The sequence below is a fragment of the Hetaerina americana genome, unplaced genomic scaffold, assembly GCF_022747635.1.
Source record: "Hetaerina americana unplaced genomic scaffold, ioHetAmer1.1.p SCAF_6, whole genome shotgun sequence".
Classification (NCBI taxonomy): Eukaryota; Metazoa; Arthropoda; class Insecta; order Odonata; family Calopterygidae; genus Hetaerina; species Hetaerina americana.
The window spans coordinates 13,218,102-13,231,890 of NW_027287205.1; the positions used below are offsets into that span (position 1 = coordinate 13,218,102).

General features: G+C 34.2%; 1 protein-coding gene across 1 annotated transcript in view; it reads left to right on the top strand.

The window, feature by feature from the left end:
- Positions 1-12,920, top strand: part of GABA-B-R2 (gamma-aminobutyric acid type B receptor subunit 2) — a 480,524-nt gene extending 467,604 nt beyond the window's left edge. The window contains exons 17-18 of the mRNA XM_071593934.1: positions 6,986-7,587; positions 9,250-12,920. Coding sequence (XP_071450035.1) covers positions 6,986-7,587; positions 9,250-9,656 — 1,009 coding nt within the window. The 3' untranslated portion in view covers positions 9,657-12,920. The remainder of the gene's footprint in view (positions 1-6,985; positions 7,588-9,249) is intronic.
- Positions 12,921-13,789: the final 869 nt, after the last annotated feature.

Genomic DNA, 13,789 nt, shown 5'->3' on the forward strand with positions numbered 1-13,789 from the left:
ATAAAGCAATATAGCCAATATTAAGAAAGTTTTGAAACACACAAGGAATTAATATTTTTCCCAAATAATAGTAACTTAATTATTGATCTATAAGACACTAGTCTATGAGTGGAAAAAAAACATGCAGATTGAAGGAATACTCTCTCTTGAGTTTCTACATTTTACCTCCCAAAAAGAGCTATTATCTTTTGTAACTTAAGCAATTTTATCAGGCATCCTCGTTTAAGCTTCATATCCTTAATCTAAAACATTGCTGACATTTTCCTGCCATTAATTAATGAATTCCTATGCTTATGAATACTATTAGCATCATTCTTGTAACAAGTTTTCAATATGACAAATAGCAACCATAGGAATTCATTAACCTTGTGTATAATTATGTGATATGACATTTGAGTTTACCACCATTGATAATGAAGCAAAGAGCACATTTTTGAGACATGCTCAGTTGATTTCGCAATAAAGATTCAGTGATAAATGAATGTGTTAAATATTTAACATATTCATGATTTAAATTTTAAATTAATTTTGATTTTTATTAGTAGGTATTTGAATTTCCCCTGATGTATAGACCTAAGTGTAAATTTCATATGCATGTATAAAGCTTACATGAAATAAAACAAAATAAATTTGAGATTTTGGAAAATACCTTACCATCAAAATATGAAGTAAATGTTTGCTAATCTGATAAGCATGTGAATGAAGTTAAAATAGGTGACATGGATACTAGCATGATATATAAACAAATTTTTATCAATCTCAATGATGCTTTTGTTTTTTTTAAGGTACATTTCACTGCATTTTGCTGGAATGCTTAATCAAATTCACATGTAAAAACTAATATTACTAGCTTTTTAAAAAGTAAAAGAGAGCCACCAAACTTTTTGTTTTCACTCAGAAAAGATTTTGTCTCATTTTCTTGATAAAAATTATTACTTTCAGGGCAGAAGAGGGCAGGGCCTTCTCTCCCCCACTTTAGGTGAGGCTGTGATGATTGTAGAGCTCAAGTCATTGAATTTTTCAGTACTGTGAAATTATGTGGAAGTGGCATTTTTTGTCAAATTTTGGTTTTGATATTTGATTTGACCTGTCAGTGTTGGAGTGAATGCCTTGATTTTCTTCTAATAGAAGTGCCCTACCATTTTCTGTGTGTCAGATTTTTGTAGCATTTATACATGAATGCTTCTCTTTTTTCTAGATTTTTTCATCTGTTTAAATCCTCATATTTAATATTGCCAGCCTGCTCCTAATATTCACAGGGCATATTTCATTCTTAGTGATGTTGTTGTGTAAATTACTGTCTTTTTAATGTGTGCCATAATTGCCCAAAAATAACACATTCTTTATTTAAGCACTAGTTTCATATTTCCCATGGAGTAAGTACTTTTCCTTGCTAATTCCTAACACAGTTAAAGCATGTACAGTTAGACTGTGTATTAAATAATACAGTAGAACTTGAAGAAAAAACACATTTAAAATTCCTGTACATTCCATAAATCATCAACAATAGTTCAGTTATCTCAATATTGAGTGATTTCATTACTTTTGAATTTATATGCCAGATCAGCTCCAAAATTTTGACAGGTAAATGAGTAATCTAAAGGCGAATTTGATAGATAAATAACTCTATGCCCACATTTAAATGTCCTTGATAAGCATATACCAAATTTAACATCGTGTTTTGTTTATTTTTGATGATATCAGCCCTGAAAGTTATTACTGTACTAGTACTATCACTTGATAGATGTGGCGTTTTATGTTGTAGGTACCTCTTTACTTAGCAGTGTTAGTTAGTTAGCTTTGAATCGGGTGACCCTAGGAATTTGCAACACACAGTGTTTTTACAACCCATCATTGGATAAACTCAATGAAAAGATCAAATAAAATATTTGCTATAATTACTGAATTGTGTAAAATGGAGAAAAATCAAAGTCATAAAATTTCTACAATTCTTTTAATCCTTTTATAGAGAAATTCAGCTGGTTTGGCGTATCAGTTCCAAATAAATTTTCTTCATGTCATTGAATATTAAAAAGCATCCAATGCATGTTGTAAAATTGCTGGAGAAAGCTATTTTTTATGTTTATGAGGTTGGTAGCAGACAAATTCTGTTATCTTGGGGGAATTAATATCTCCCAGAGATGCCACTGACACGTTTGTTCGTTACATTTTTTTGATTGCATCTTTACGAATTTGTATTCATTTTTTCAAGGCTTTAGGGGTGGATGCATCAGTAATTTAAAAGCACCATTCCAATAGCCAGTTTATTGGGACTGATTAAGTAATAAAATCAGGCATAAATTAACACTCATGGTGGAGTGTGTTGAAGTTATAGCTTAATATCTCCTTCATATCTGTTTTCTGGCTGTTTCCATCACTCAGACTTATTCTCAACATTGTACCCTTGGTTTAGTGGAGTAGTGAATTTCTAATATTGTCATCTCTATCTAGAGGTAGTATTAAGTTCTTCACTGAGGACCAGACATTTCCTATTATTAAATTCTTTCATCATAACATCATTGTAACTTCTGCAGCTATATGGTAGGATTCTATGGACTAACTCTGACATGTAAAATATCTATATCAGAGTTACTCTTTCCTACAACTTTTCATGTCACATACACTTTACAATAACAAATAGCAATGATATAATTCTGAGAAATAATCAAATAACAAGCAGTAAAAATCTAAAAAATTCTATGTTATAAAAGTTCTTTCATATTTCATGAATAAGATCCACTCACCTATATTCCTGTAAATTGCTACAGAATAAAGAGTTTGTGCACACAAAAATAATTTATCCAGTCCATTATTTTATTAGGCTGTATTTCAATATTTCTAAACTTTCAATGTTATCTGCACATATTATCTATTATGAGGTAATTATATTTTCTAATTGTAATATAATTAGATATTATATAATTACCTCATACTATATTGTTAGTTATGTAGTAATATGAGTTGTCCACCAACCCCTCAGCAGGGACTGGAGTGTATTCAATATGATAGTTTAACTGTCTGTTTGCATCACAGAAAATCATTTATAAACATACAGAGTTATAAGATATTAATTTGGAGGATGTACAAAGTTACTTAATATGCAGGGAGGAGATGTGAATAGGATCAGATGCCCAGTGAGAGGAAAAGGAGGGGTTATGGCAGACATTTGATGTTGATGAATGGATGAGAGAGATGTCAAAGGAGTTTAAAACCAGAGAGACAAAGACATATAGACTTAGCGGGTTGGGGAGACACTTTTGACTTTTTCCGGTTCCTACTTTTTTCATCTAGTCTGTATATTCTGTATACAATCGTAAGGTTGAAGATACATTGTAGTCTTCCTTGACACACTCACAAACTTGTGTTATATTTTTTCTTAATACATACCTGTATCCATATGGATATTTTTTTGCCTTTAAGTGGGTTTTCATAAGTAAATGTGTATCACAGGCCAAGGTGACTCACATCCTTATTTTGCTTATGTGTGCCTCTAAAAGCACTGAACCTACTCTTTGATACATTTTATGATTGCTTTCGCGACTATTTTTTCCCATTGTGCTTTTTTCCATTTCTTTGTTGATGCGTGAAACAGCTCCCAAGAACCATCTCTTGGCTAAAGAATCAACGCATTTGGTTGCCTAAAACCCCCATGAATTTCAGTGGTACCTTCATTTTCTTGATATCTTAATTGGTAGAGCATCATTATGCAAGTCAAAGGCCTGTGATTCAAGTCCCAGTCAAGGAAACTTCTTTGTCTTGGTATTTGGGCCCTTCTACCTCCCTGACTAGCCTTTTGTTTGTCTTTTATGTGTGTTTATATCCATTTTCCACGCATTTTATATCTATATTGTTGATATGGAGAGTTTTAATGAGCACTATATCAAGTATTGTTGAGGATATTTTCAAATCAGCATTTTATTTTGCATCTTCTTTTGGGCTCATAAAAAATCAATATGCACTCCCCTCTATATGTTACAAATTTTGCTATGAAGATCAACAATCTACATAAACCTCATACTTATCATTAACCATATCTAGTTGTTGTTCATGAAATGTGTTCACAACTAACCCATATTGATTGTGGACACATTACATGCATTAATTTTTTCATAAATTATCAACCCATTAACCTTGTACTACTTGAAATGTTAGTAAGAGTTTGGGTTTTCAAAGGAGTCAAAGATATTTTCCATTACTTATCAGTGCTCAAATAAAATATAATTATGTTTACATTTCAAACTGAAATGGGAAGTAGATGTTTTGCAAGGGAAAAAGTTTTGCTATTAAATATAGCCATGTCAACCTTTGGAATTCAAAAGATAACAATGATTAAATAATTCTTCATACTCCCAATTCCCTCACTTTCATTTGTATATAATTTCTGTACTACTGTCAGTAAGAGCCACAAGTAAGTGAAGTGATTCCCTTAATGGCTTTGGTATTGGGTTAATGAGAGAGGTTTCTGCCTCAGTGGAAAAAAAAGAAAAAAATGAAGGCATAGCTTCCCATCCATTGATTTTACTAGGTATGTTTGTATCATAGAAAGAGAAAGCCATAATTACTATGTGAATTGAAATTGTAGACATGACCCAAAATCTTCAGATTAGGACTGGGATCATCATGATGGGTAAAGAATGAATTTCTATATTAGATTAATGTTTCTGTATATTGTTTTGTTGATTTTTATTTTTTTGCATGTTTATGAATGTAGTAAGTATGAACTAGCTTCAAAGATATGCATTGATAGTTAGTCTAGTTTCAGTGTTTTTTACTAGCAATTAATTTTTAATTGAAAACTTGTCATTTTGTCAGCAGAAGTCATTTTAAAAATAACTTTTAAAAAATGCTATTTGAAGATGAAACACTTAAGAAAAGTTCCTTTAAATTACTTTGCACTGTTTAACTTTAGCTATAAGCTTTATTGATTTCACATTATGTAACTTTTATTATTATCCTGGAAGATTTTGAAAATGTAATTATCAAATTTTGCTTCTGCATTGGCATTAGTGTTTCCATTGCAATAGTTTATCATGCTATAATGTAGTTTTGAAATATTTCCAATTTTGTTAAGAGTAAAATTCACTTTTTTTCAAGCTTTAAGTCTTAGCAAATAAATTTTGTGGATTGAAACAGAAAACTAGGCTTTCATAGTTTTGGTATGTATGTACCATCTTCTTTTAAGCTTCAGTTGAGGTAGTTGAATTCTCATTTAGTGTTGGGTTTATAATTATTATCCGCTGGTGTAGCAGACCAGCTTACTTACAGTAATATAGACTTCTCTATTGTGTCAAATTTGGCACTTATATTCATTTAGCATTATATATTGTGCTAGCTCAATATCCTGAAGCAAGAGCATTAGTGTTCCAATTCATTATGAAATTAAAATACAACTCGTATTGAGGCATAAAATGCTTATTTAAATGGAAGTTCTGAAACATGCAGCATTTAAATGCCTTTACATGCAATAATTAGATTGTAGTTTGTTGTCATGAAATTTATTTTGCAAATAAACATTGATAGCCAGTTAATACTCCTGCATTGTGCAAAATGGGAGATTCAAACTTGTAAAAAACAAAATGTTCAACAAATGAAAGAATAGTATCAAATTCATACAGCATATCAACTTATGATGTACTAATAAACTACTTTGAGTCATGATTAGAATTTATTGAATAAAATCACGACAAAAGATTTTTTAGAAATGCTATAATTTTAGGCTGCTGCCCTTCAGAACTGGAAATTTTGTGTCACCTCCTCACTTTTCATTTATTTATGCTTTAAAAGAAAAAGGTGTAGCAAGATAAATCAATGGTAGTTAAGTCAAATTGTTGACCTATTATTTGGGTCAGTGAGGACAGCAGACTCATCTGCGAGTAAATTTTTTCAGGGAGATAATAATTTGACGACAAAAGCAAGAGAAATACCATCAGTGTATATATTGGCAAAATATTGGAGTCCATTTCATGTTCTTTAATGCCTTGCTATATATCACAACCAAATAAGAATAGTAGAGCTTATAATATATGTGATAAAGCCTTGCACAAATTGATGATTGATATGACTGGAATCAGAAGTTAATTTTCAAAAAATATTTTCAGTAGGTATCAGATCGGTGACAAAGATTAAGTTAACTTTATTAACAAAGTTAACTTTATTAACAAAGTTAACTTTATTAATAAGTAATTGTATTCAATGCCTGTCAATAAGAAAATGACTGCAATTAGTGGTTATCAACTCAGAGACTGATATTTTAGAGAGTTTTGTAACTAGTTAATTGATGGCTCCTTGCCAGCCGAATGGAAAATCTTTCACTTGACCCATTCAAAGTTTTCAAGCAACAAATTTTAAGTTAGCAGAAGATCAGGTTAAATATACGAGTAGGTAGACTTTAGAGGGCTGCTCAAGTTGGAGAAGGACAGAAGTGGGTCTAAACGTTTGTCTAGATACTCAGCAGTTTTATGCAGACAATACTATCAATCAAATAAAAGTTTTTGCATGCAATAATATGTATAAATATATATTGTGCAACAAAAACTCATTTTCCGAAAACATCATTTCCAAAGAACATTTCTTCCTTGGCCAGAGCATTTTGTAGATAAGTATAAGATTTTGATATAAGTTTTACAGAACCCATTAAACATATTGCTTTATATTTTACAGGGATTTCTGTATATACAATGAAAAACAGAAAATATTTGAAGGCAAAAGAAAATAAAAACATATATCTTGGGTAGGTAGGCATACATTCAATGCAAAAATCATGCACATGGAGCTAATGCAATGCCATAAAGTAGGAAGATTTTTTATTCCATTTGAATTATTTTTGTGTTAATGTACATATTTTGGTATTTCATCAAGGATTTCCATTATATTAATATTATTGATATCTATGGCTTGCAATATTTTCATGTACATTGGATTGCAATGGGAGCATGTGCCATAGAATTGCAGCTCATAACTCAATCCGTGTCTCACAACCATCCAGGTTTCACACAAGTTCTTCAGGGCGCCGATCCAGTGCCGCCCCAGCGCTGATGGGCGATGTCCACCAGCAGCAGGGCCGAACAAAGCCCTTGGCGACGACGAGGCATCAGCGGCGCACTAGTGTGCCATTCACTATCATCCCCACCCAGATGCCACCCCCTGTGCCAGATCAGATGAACATCATGGACCCCATCCCACCAGATTTCACTCCTCCAGTGCCGGCTGAGTTTGCTAACCCAGTCTTACCAGAGGATGAGGAGCTGGAAGAGGGGGAGCTGTTGAAGGCATGCCGACACCAGCACTTCCCAGCAATCGAGTCGCACAGGATGTATCCGATCGATACTGGGTTTTCACACCCCCCACCCCCTCCTTCCTTCTCAAATCCCTCAATCCTTGATGACCCCTATATCAAGGATGTGGACATGTACATGGGTGTGAGTGGGGGCGGGGGGCGGAGGGGAAGTGGGAGGCAGGGAGGGGTGTGTACGGGCAGTCGAAGAGACAGTGGGCATGCATCGGAAGAGGGGCTGGATGGTGGTTATGGCGGTGGGAAGGAACTCGGGGCATCCTCCCCTAACGTCTCCAGGGCCCTCCACCAAGGGGGTAAGTGTGTAAGGGGGTACTTCACCCCTTAAGGACATACTTCCCAATTTGCTTGCCCATCCGAGGGATTATTACAGATCCCAGACCAGTGAGTGCAGAAAGGCTTCTCTTTCTCTCGGCAAAGTTGGTTGGTGAAAACATACGGTTTTCAATTCTTGTTAATTTTATGAAATTTCTCAATGCATTTCAATATGAAATTTTGACCATTTGCAAATGGTACAAAAATAAAATAAGGGTTATAAATACATTAAAATACAGGCAAATCCTATTTTGAAATTCTACTTAACTTCTAATCTGTGTGACTCATATATTGAAGTTCAGTGGTAAAGATGTCCAGCTTTGAATAGTCATTGAAGCCATGTGAATGCAGATGGCAGAGAGTAAGGGCTTGTCTCTTGAAGGCGGTATGTGGTCACACACATGAGTAGCATGTGAATTCACCAAAGGCCTCAGATACCAGGGATATTTCTTCAGAAATACCACCTAGGGGCCTAGTGCCATTTCAGGACCATACATAGGGGTGGTGGGATATTCCATTTGCCAACTGTATCAAATGTATTGAAGTCATGCTAGGCTATGAATGATAAGGAGTACTCACACCAGGCATTGGCGATTTACATATTTAATATGAATCAGACTCTTAAAACTGGTATTGGTAATAATAAAGCATTTTGCAAAACTATTGTTTTCTACCAGTGATCATTAAACCAGATATATTTTGGTGTTTAAAGAATGTACTAGCATTAATTAAAACATTCTTCCTAAAAAACTCCCTCAGTAGTCATTTCTTTTGCCTAAACTTAACACTTCCACCTTATTTCTCAATTTCCCTTAGATTTGTTTTGAAATTCTACCGAGGAAATGTAAAATATCTCGCAGAGTGAGGCTTGCGTGAAGTCTTGATAATCAAGTTTGTTTAATAAGCATGTTGAACTTAGCAAACGGATGGTAGTGGGGTATTCTGCTGCACATGACTCTTTGGGTGCATGCAGGGGTGAGGGGGCAGAGATGCATTAGAGATGCTCCATTTTGGACAAAAATTAATAATTTTATTTAGTTAAGTCTTTTAAAAATTCTTGATATTAGTACAAAACTATGATTGCATTAATCACCTCAAATGATCTTGGAACTTCCATTTCCTAGTAATTCGAAGATTCAGTGCAGCATTTTATCTCAAATGCATGCACATGATTATTGTTTCAAAAATAAAATACTATTTAAACAATTAAACACAGTGATACTTATTTTTATTGCTCTATAATCAACAGATTCACTTTATTCTGCATTACTTTGAAAAATTTGTTACCTGAAAATAAATTATAGATTATTGTCTATGGATATATTGTTAGCTAATTACAAGCCGTTATTTATATGAACATTTGGCGTCATATTCTTTTCAACTGCAAAGCTGATGAACGTTCCATGGCTATTAACTTCATGTAGTGTTTCTTAATCCTGAAGCACCAACCAAAATCAGAATTTTTTGCATCCATGATCCCATGCCCACCCTGATTTTTTATAGTATTCCCAGGGGTGGAGAGGGGGCACACTGCTTGGATAGAAATTTCCACTGGTCTCTGAGAAGTTCATCCCTTGATGTTCAAGTACCACATGGTTATGTGAGCATGCTCTTTAACCTTTTAATGATGTGTTGTCTTTCAGAAGAAGATGTGACGATGATCCAGCGCTCAGTGTCAGAGCGTAGCCGGGAGAGGGCAGCGGGCTCCCTCCGGGGTCAGGGCAGTGCCATCCCACTGGGCCACGTACAGAGCACGCCAGACGTGGCACGCCTCTGCCATAGGCACCAGGGCAAGTGCTGCCCTCATGGCACAGCAGGCATAGCACCCAGCGGCCACCACCACCACCAGAACCACAACAACAACCGTGGCATGAACAACAATGGCTCAAGTGATGCAGACTTGGACCTTGCGATACTTCCCATATTCCAGAAGCTGTTGAGTGAGAGGCACAAGAGCAGGCGGGGGGGAGGCTCTGGTGGAGGGACTTCGTACTCAATAGCTTCGTGTCCCAACATCTCTATCAAGTGTGACATAGTTGAGTATCTGTGATTTGTTGTGTTATGTTTTCATTCCATAAAACTTTGGTCTTTCAACCCCCATGCTGTGTGTGAAGAGTGTAGGTGGGGGAACTGGAGGGGTGTCACGCAGCGCATGACTCCTTGGGTGCGTGCAGGGTGGTAGGAGGCATTTAGAGGGCAGCGTTCCAAAAGAGGAGACGAAACGTTGCATGGTTTTTAAATGTGAATACAAGATATGAAAGCGGTATGTGTGTCTAAAAAAAATAATTATTCCCCTTCCTTTTGTGTGGTTGGAATGTTTGGAGCTAGTAATCATTGCTTTAGATTATGCAAGTTGTATAAAAGTAAGTATTCTGACATTCGTAAAAGTGGGTGAAAAACTGATTGATGCAGAATCATACATACAAAATGCTCAATACGGCAAACCAGACTGCCTCTTGTGAAAAACTTATTAGCAATATAAGGAGCTCAAACATTGCATGAAAATTGCATTTGAAGATTTAATTTAATATTTGTGTTGAAGACTCCATCCCAATTAGCACAGAAAACATTGAAAGTTGGATTGAGAAAGTGAAGAGAAACCTCACATTTTGCATGGGTCATTAGATTAGATAAAAAAAGGTCCTAGGAGGAAAAAAGGCCAAAGACATTTGCATCCTCAGGTAAGAATCTGGTTTGTATGAAAGCTACTGCAGAGGAAGGTGACTGTTAAACATTTTTTTTGTGTTCCATTGCAAACCTAATTCTCTTCAACATATCAACTGGGGATGTTTTTCTCCTTAAATTTGATGTATTTTGAGGTGCATAAATTGTCTGTTGATGTCACTTTATGTAACTTTTTCTAAGGACTTTGCTTTGAATACTTGATCATTTGGAAATTGAATGGAACTTAAAATGTCTATGTTGTTCATATGGTTAAGATGGATTTTATTTCAATTTACTATCTTTTACGAATCTAAAAACAAATTTAACATGTGTTACAAGGAACAAAAGGGTGCATATTATTTCCAGGTCAGCAGCAGATATTGTTGAAGTGGCTGTTAGTTGAAAATATATGTCATTCCCTATTCATACATTATAATAATTCATTTATGTGCAAAGATCTTTGAAATTTCCTCTTAATTAAAAAAATATTCTGCATACATCTTGGAAAAACCCTGGATTATTTTTTAATCAGATGTATTAAATTTTCTTTTTGCCAATCCAAACCATTTCAAGGAAATAACATTTTTAGGGAAAGAAAAATGAAAAACATTGAGGAAAGTTGATGCTCTTTCCCTTCACTCTTATTCAATAATTTCAGAAAAGCTCTTTCAGTGATATATTATTATTTATCTTATACACCCTCATTTTAAGAAATGTTCTATGAAATTAGTTGCATATTTTAAAATGGTCTTGAACATTATCCTCTCACACTAATCAGTCATTATTAGCTATCTCCAGCCAAATCTGCTGCTGGCATTATCTCCCAGCAAAGAAACTACACTGTACCATTTACATGACTTTGGGGCTGCTAAGATGCGGATGCTTCAGTGATATCCTAATCGTAGTAGTTCTAAGTGGGTGCATAGTAGTGTCTTTGTATTGGTGAGTTTTTGCAGGACTGATGTTCATTTTAAGTATTATAATTCAAAAGTTCTTGCATTAGGAACTGTTTAAATCCTCTCCTTTAAAAACCTGAGACATCCATCCAATTGGCATATTTTCCCAACCTACTCAACATTGTTATTGCTCAGAGGTTCATTGAGTTAAAAATCTGATGCCAATTCCTGTTTTAAAATATTTTAGTCTAGAAGATTGGTGAGCAAAGACAATTCATTTTTGGGAGACAATCAGTTTTGCGAGAGTGATTACTAAAGAATTGTCCATCTTTTGAATAATGTGGCACATTTGGCTCCATGCTTTGGTGATAAATTAAGAAATTAATTATTTAAAAATAGAAAATTACAATGTTTTTTTGTTCAATGTGTATACACGAGTAGTATATACGAGAGCAAAAGTTGTTTTTGGAAGCAGTAATGTTCAAATGTGTAAAGGCTAATTGGTTTTCAATAATCTTCAAATTCAAAAATGAATTTAACATTTTCTTAGCTTGAATGTGTCATGAAATTCGACAAATTTTGTTCCAAAGTAATTATTGAACTTATGCCTTAAATTTGTTGCACTTTTCAATGACAGTAATTGGAATAAATGTATGATGTGATGTTTCCATGTTAAAACTTATCCTTTTCTTTCATGCATAAAAGTATCTGTTATTAAACCAGATAAAATTAAGTCTGGCTTTTGTGAAGAAGAAAACATTAGTTTTGCCTGTGAGGCCATTAAGTTAAGAATGCCAGTAAATGTTCATCCAGATTGAAAAGGTTTTGCAAATCTTAAGATGTTTATGCTTTAAGCATTATTATGCCTTTTTCATTTTACTTGAATGGATTGTAGTTTGGACTCAATTTGTGGTACAATCATAGTTGCAATCAGTATGAAAGAAATCATTGCAATATTTGTAGGTGAATGTAGGGGTGGGCACTTGATTTCAAAATTCCCAGGCAGTAATGTTACCATATTCTGTGTAAAAATGTTCAAATTTAAGTGTAAAACTACAGATTTGATTGCAAAGGCTCAAAGAATGGAGTTTGATCATCAAGTGTTACCATAAGGAGGTCTTTTGGTGCATTTATCACCTACGATAAATTTTGCTCAAATCTATCTTGGAAATTTTTTTCTGAATGCACCACTGGTTACTAACAAGATGTCGTGTATTATTATCATATGAATTTTTAAGGTTGTTTTTAAAGAAGCTCAAATTGATGTTTTTGTTACTTAATAAATAAATGTGGAATTTTTGAATTTGAGAGAAGAATTTGATCCATGGTTTGCAGCAAGAAGCGATTTGAAAAATACTTGAATCAAGTCACTCAATTGATGCAATCCAAAGTGCTGAAGGAGACTGTACCAATTCCTGCTCAATATCTCCAAACTATTGATCAGGCACCAACATTTCCAAAACAGTACTTATGGGGTCAGATGGAATTTTCATTCTTACAGACAAAATTATAGCATCTCTACTAAGTACTACTAACTCTGACAAAGTATACCAAAGCGCTTTAGGCACCATCTAGTGATTGGTTGGGGGTGGAAGCTATGAAAAAGAATTTGTAGGGGTTTACTTGAGAGTGGAGATCCCTAGGAGTCAATTACTATATCACATTGTGCATGAAAGAAAATGTACTTAAACTGGCTCGCTTTTAGTTTATATTTTTCTAATTTGTTCAATGCAAACTATCAAAAATAAAATTAGGTGGACTATTATTCATCAATTGAGCTGCAGAAGTTAACCCCACCATTATAAATCTACCTAATTAAACTTTCTATGACCACAAAATAAATTGTTTGGCATATTTTGATACCTTCTCCAGATTTTTTGTGATATTTATGGCAGAAAGAGACATATAGACTCATAATAATTTTCAACCATCTGTATTAGTCAAAATTCAATGAGTAGCCAATAGGTCTCATGCCAGTAGATGTTCAGCATAACAGATGCCGTTGATATCTGAGCAAAGTAATCTTGATAGTACCTTCAAGGAGGAAACCAAGAAGAAGGACTAGTGTCCCTGCAGGAGGTCCATAGCATTTCTAAATAATGAAGACAGAAAATTTGCAAAATTAAATATTTCTGATTAAGTATCAGATTCGGAATATTAATTAGAAGATGGATCATTTATATTCACAAGAAATAAACATACTCATGTGAAAAACTAAGATTATGGAGGATTTGTAGATGGCGTTGTAACCAGTCATTCGCCTTAGGAGACCTATTTATAATTCACTTGGTAATAACATATATTCAGGGCCAAATCTATATGTATAAGGATTCAAGATAGTACTGGAAACATCTTTAACTTCAGGAGGCTCAAATTTTTTAACCTGATGGCCAAGGGTCAATATTTTGAGAGATGATGTTAATAGGAAAAGAATTAAGACTTTTCTGCCTTATCCCAGCCTGTTTTCATGACAAAATATTTTCAGAGGTACAAATTCAGGTACCTAATATGAATGGCAAAATCCCAAAGGAAACCCTATTTCTCTCTTACATAGCGTTGAATGAGAAAACTTCTTATGGAGAAAGTCATGCTGATAGGACTAGCTTGAGAGGAGTACTTATTT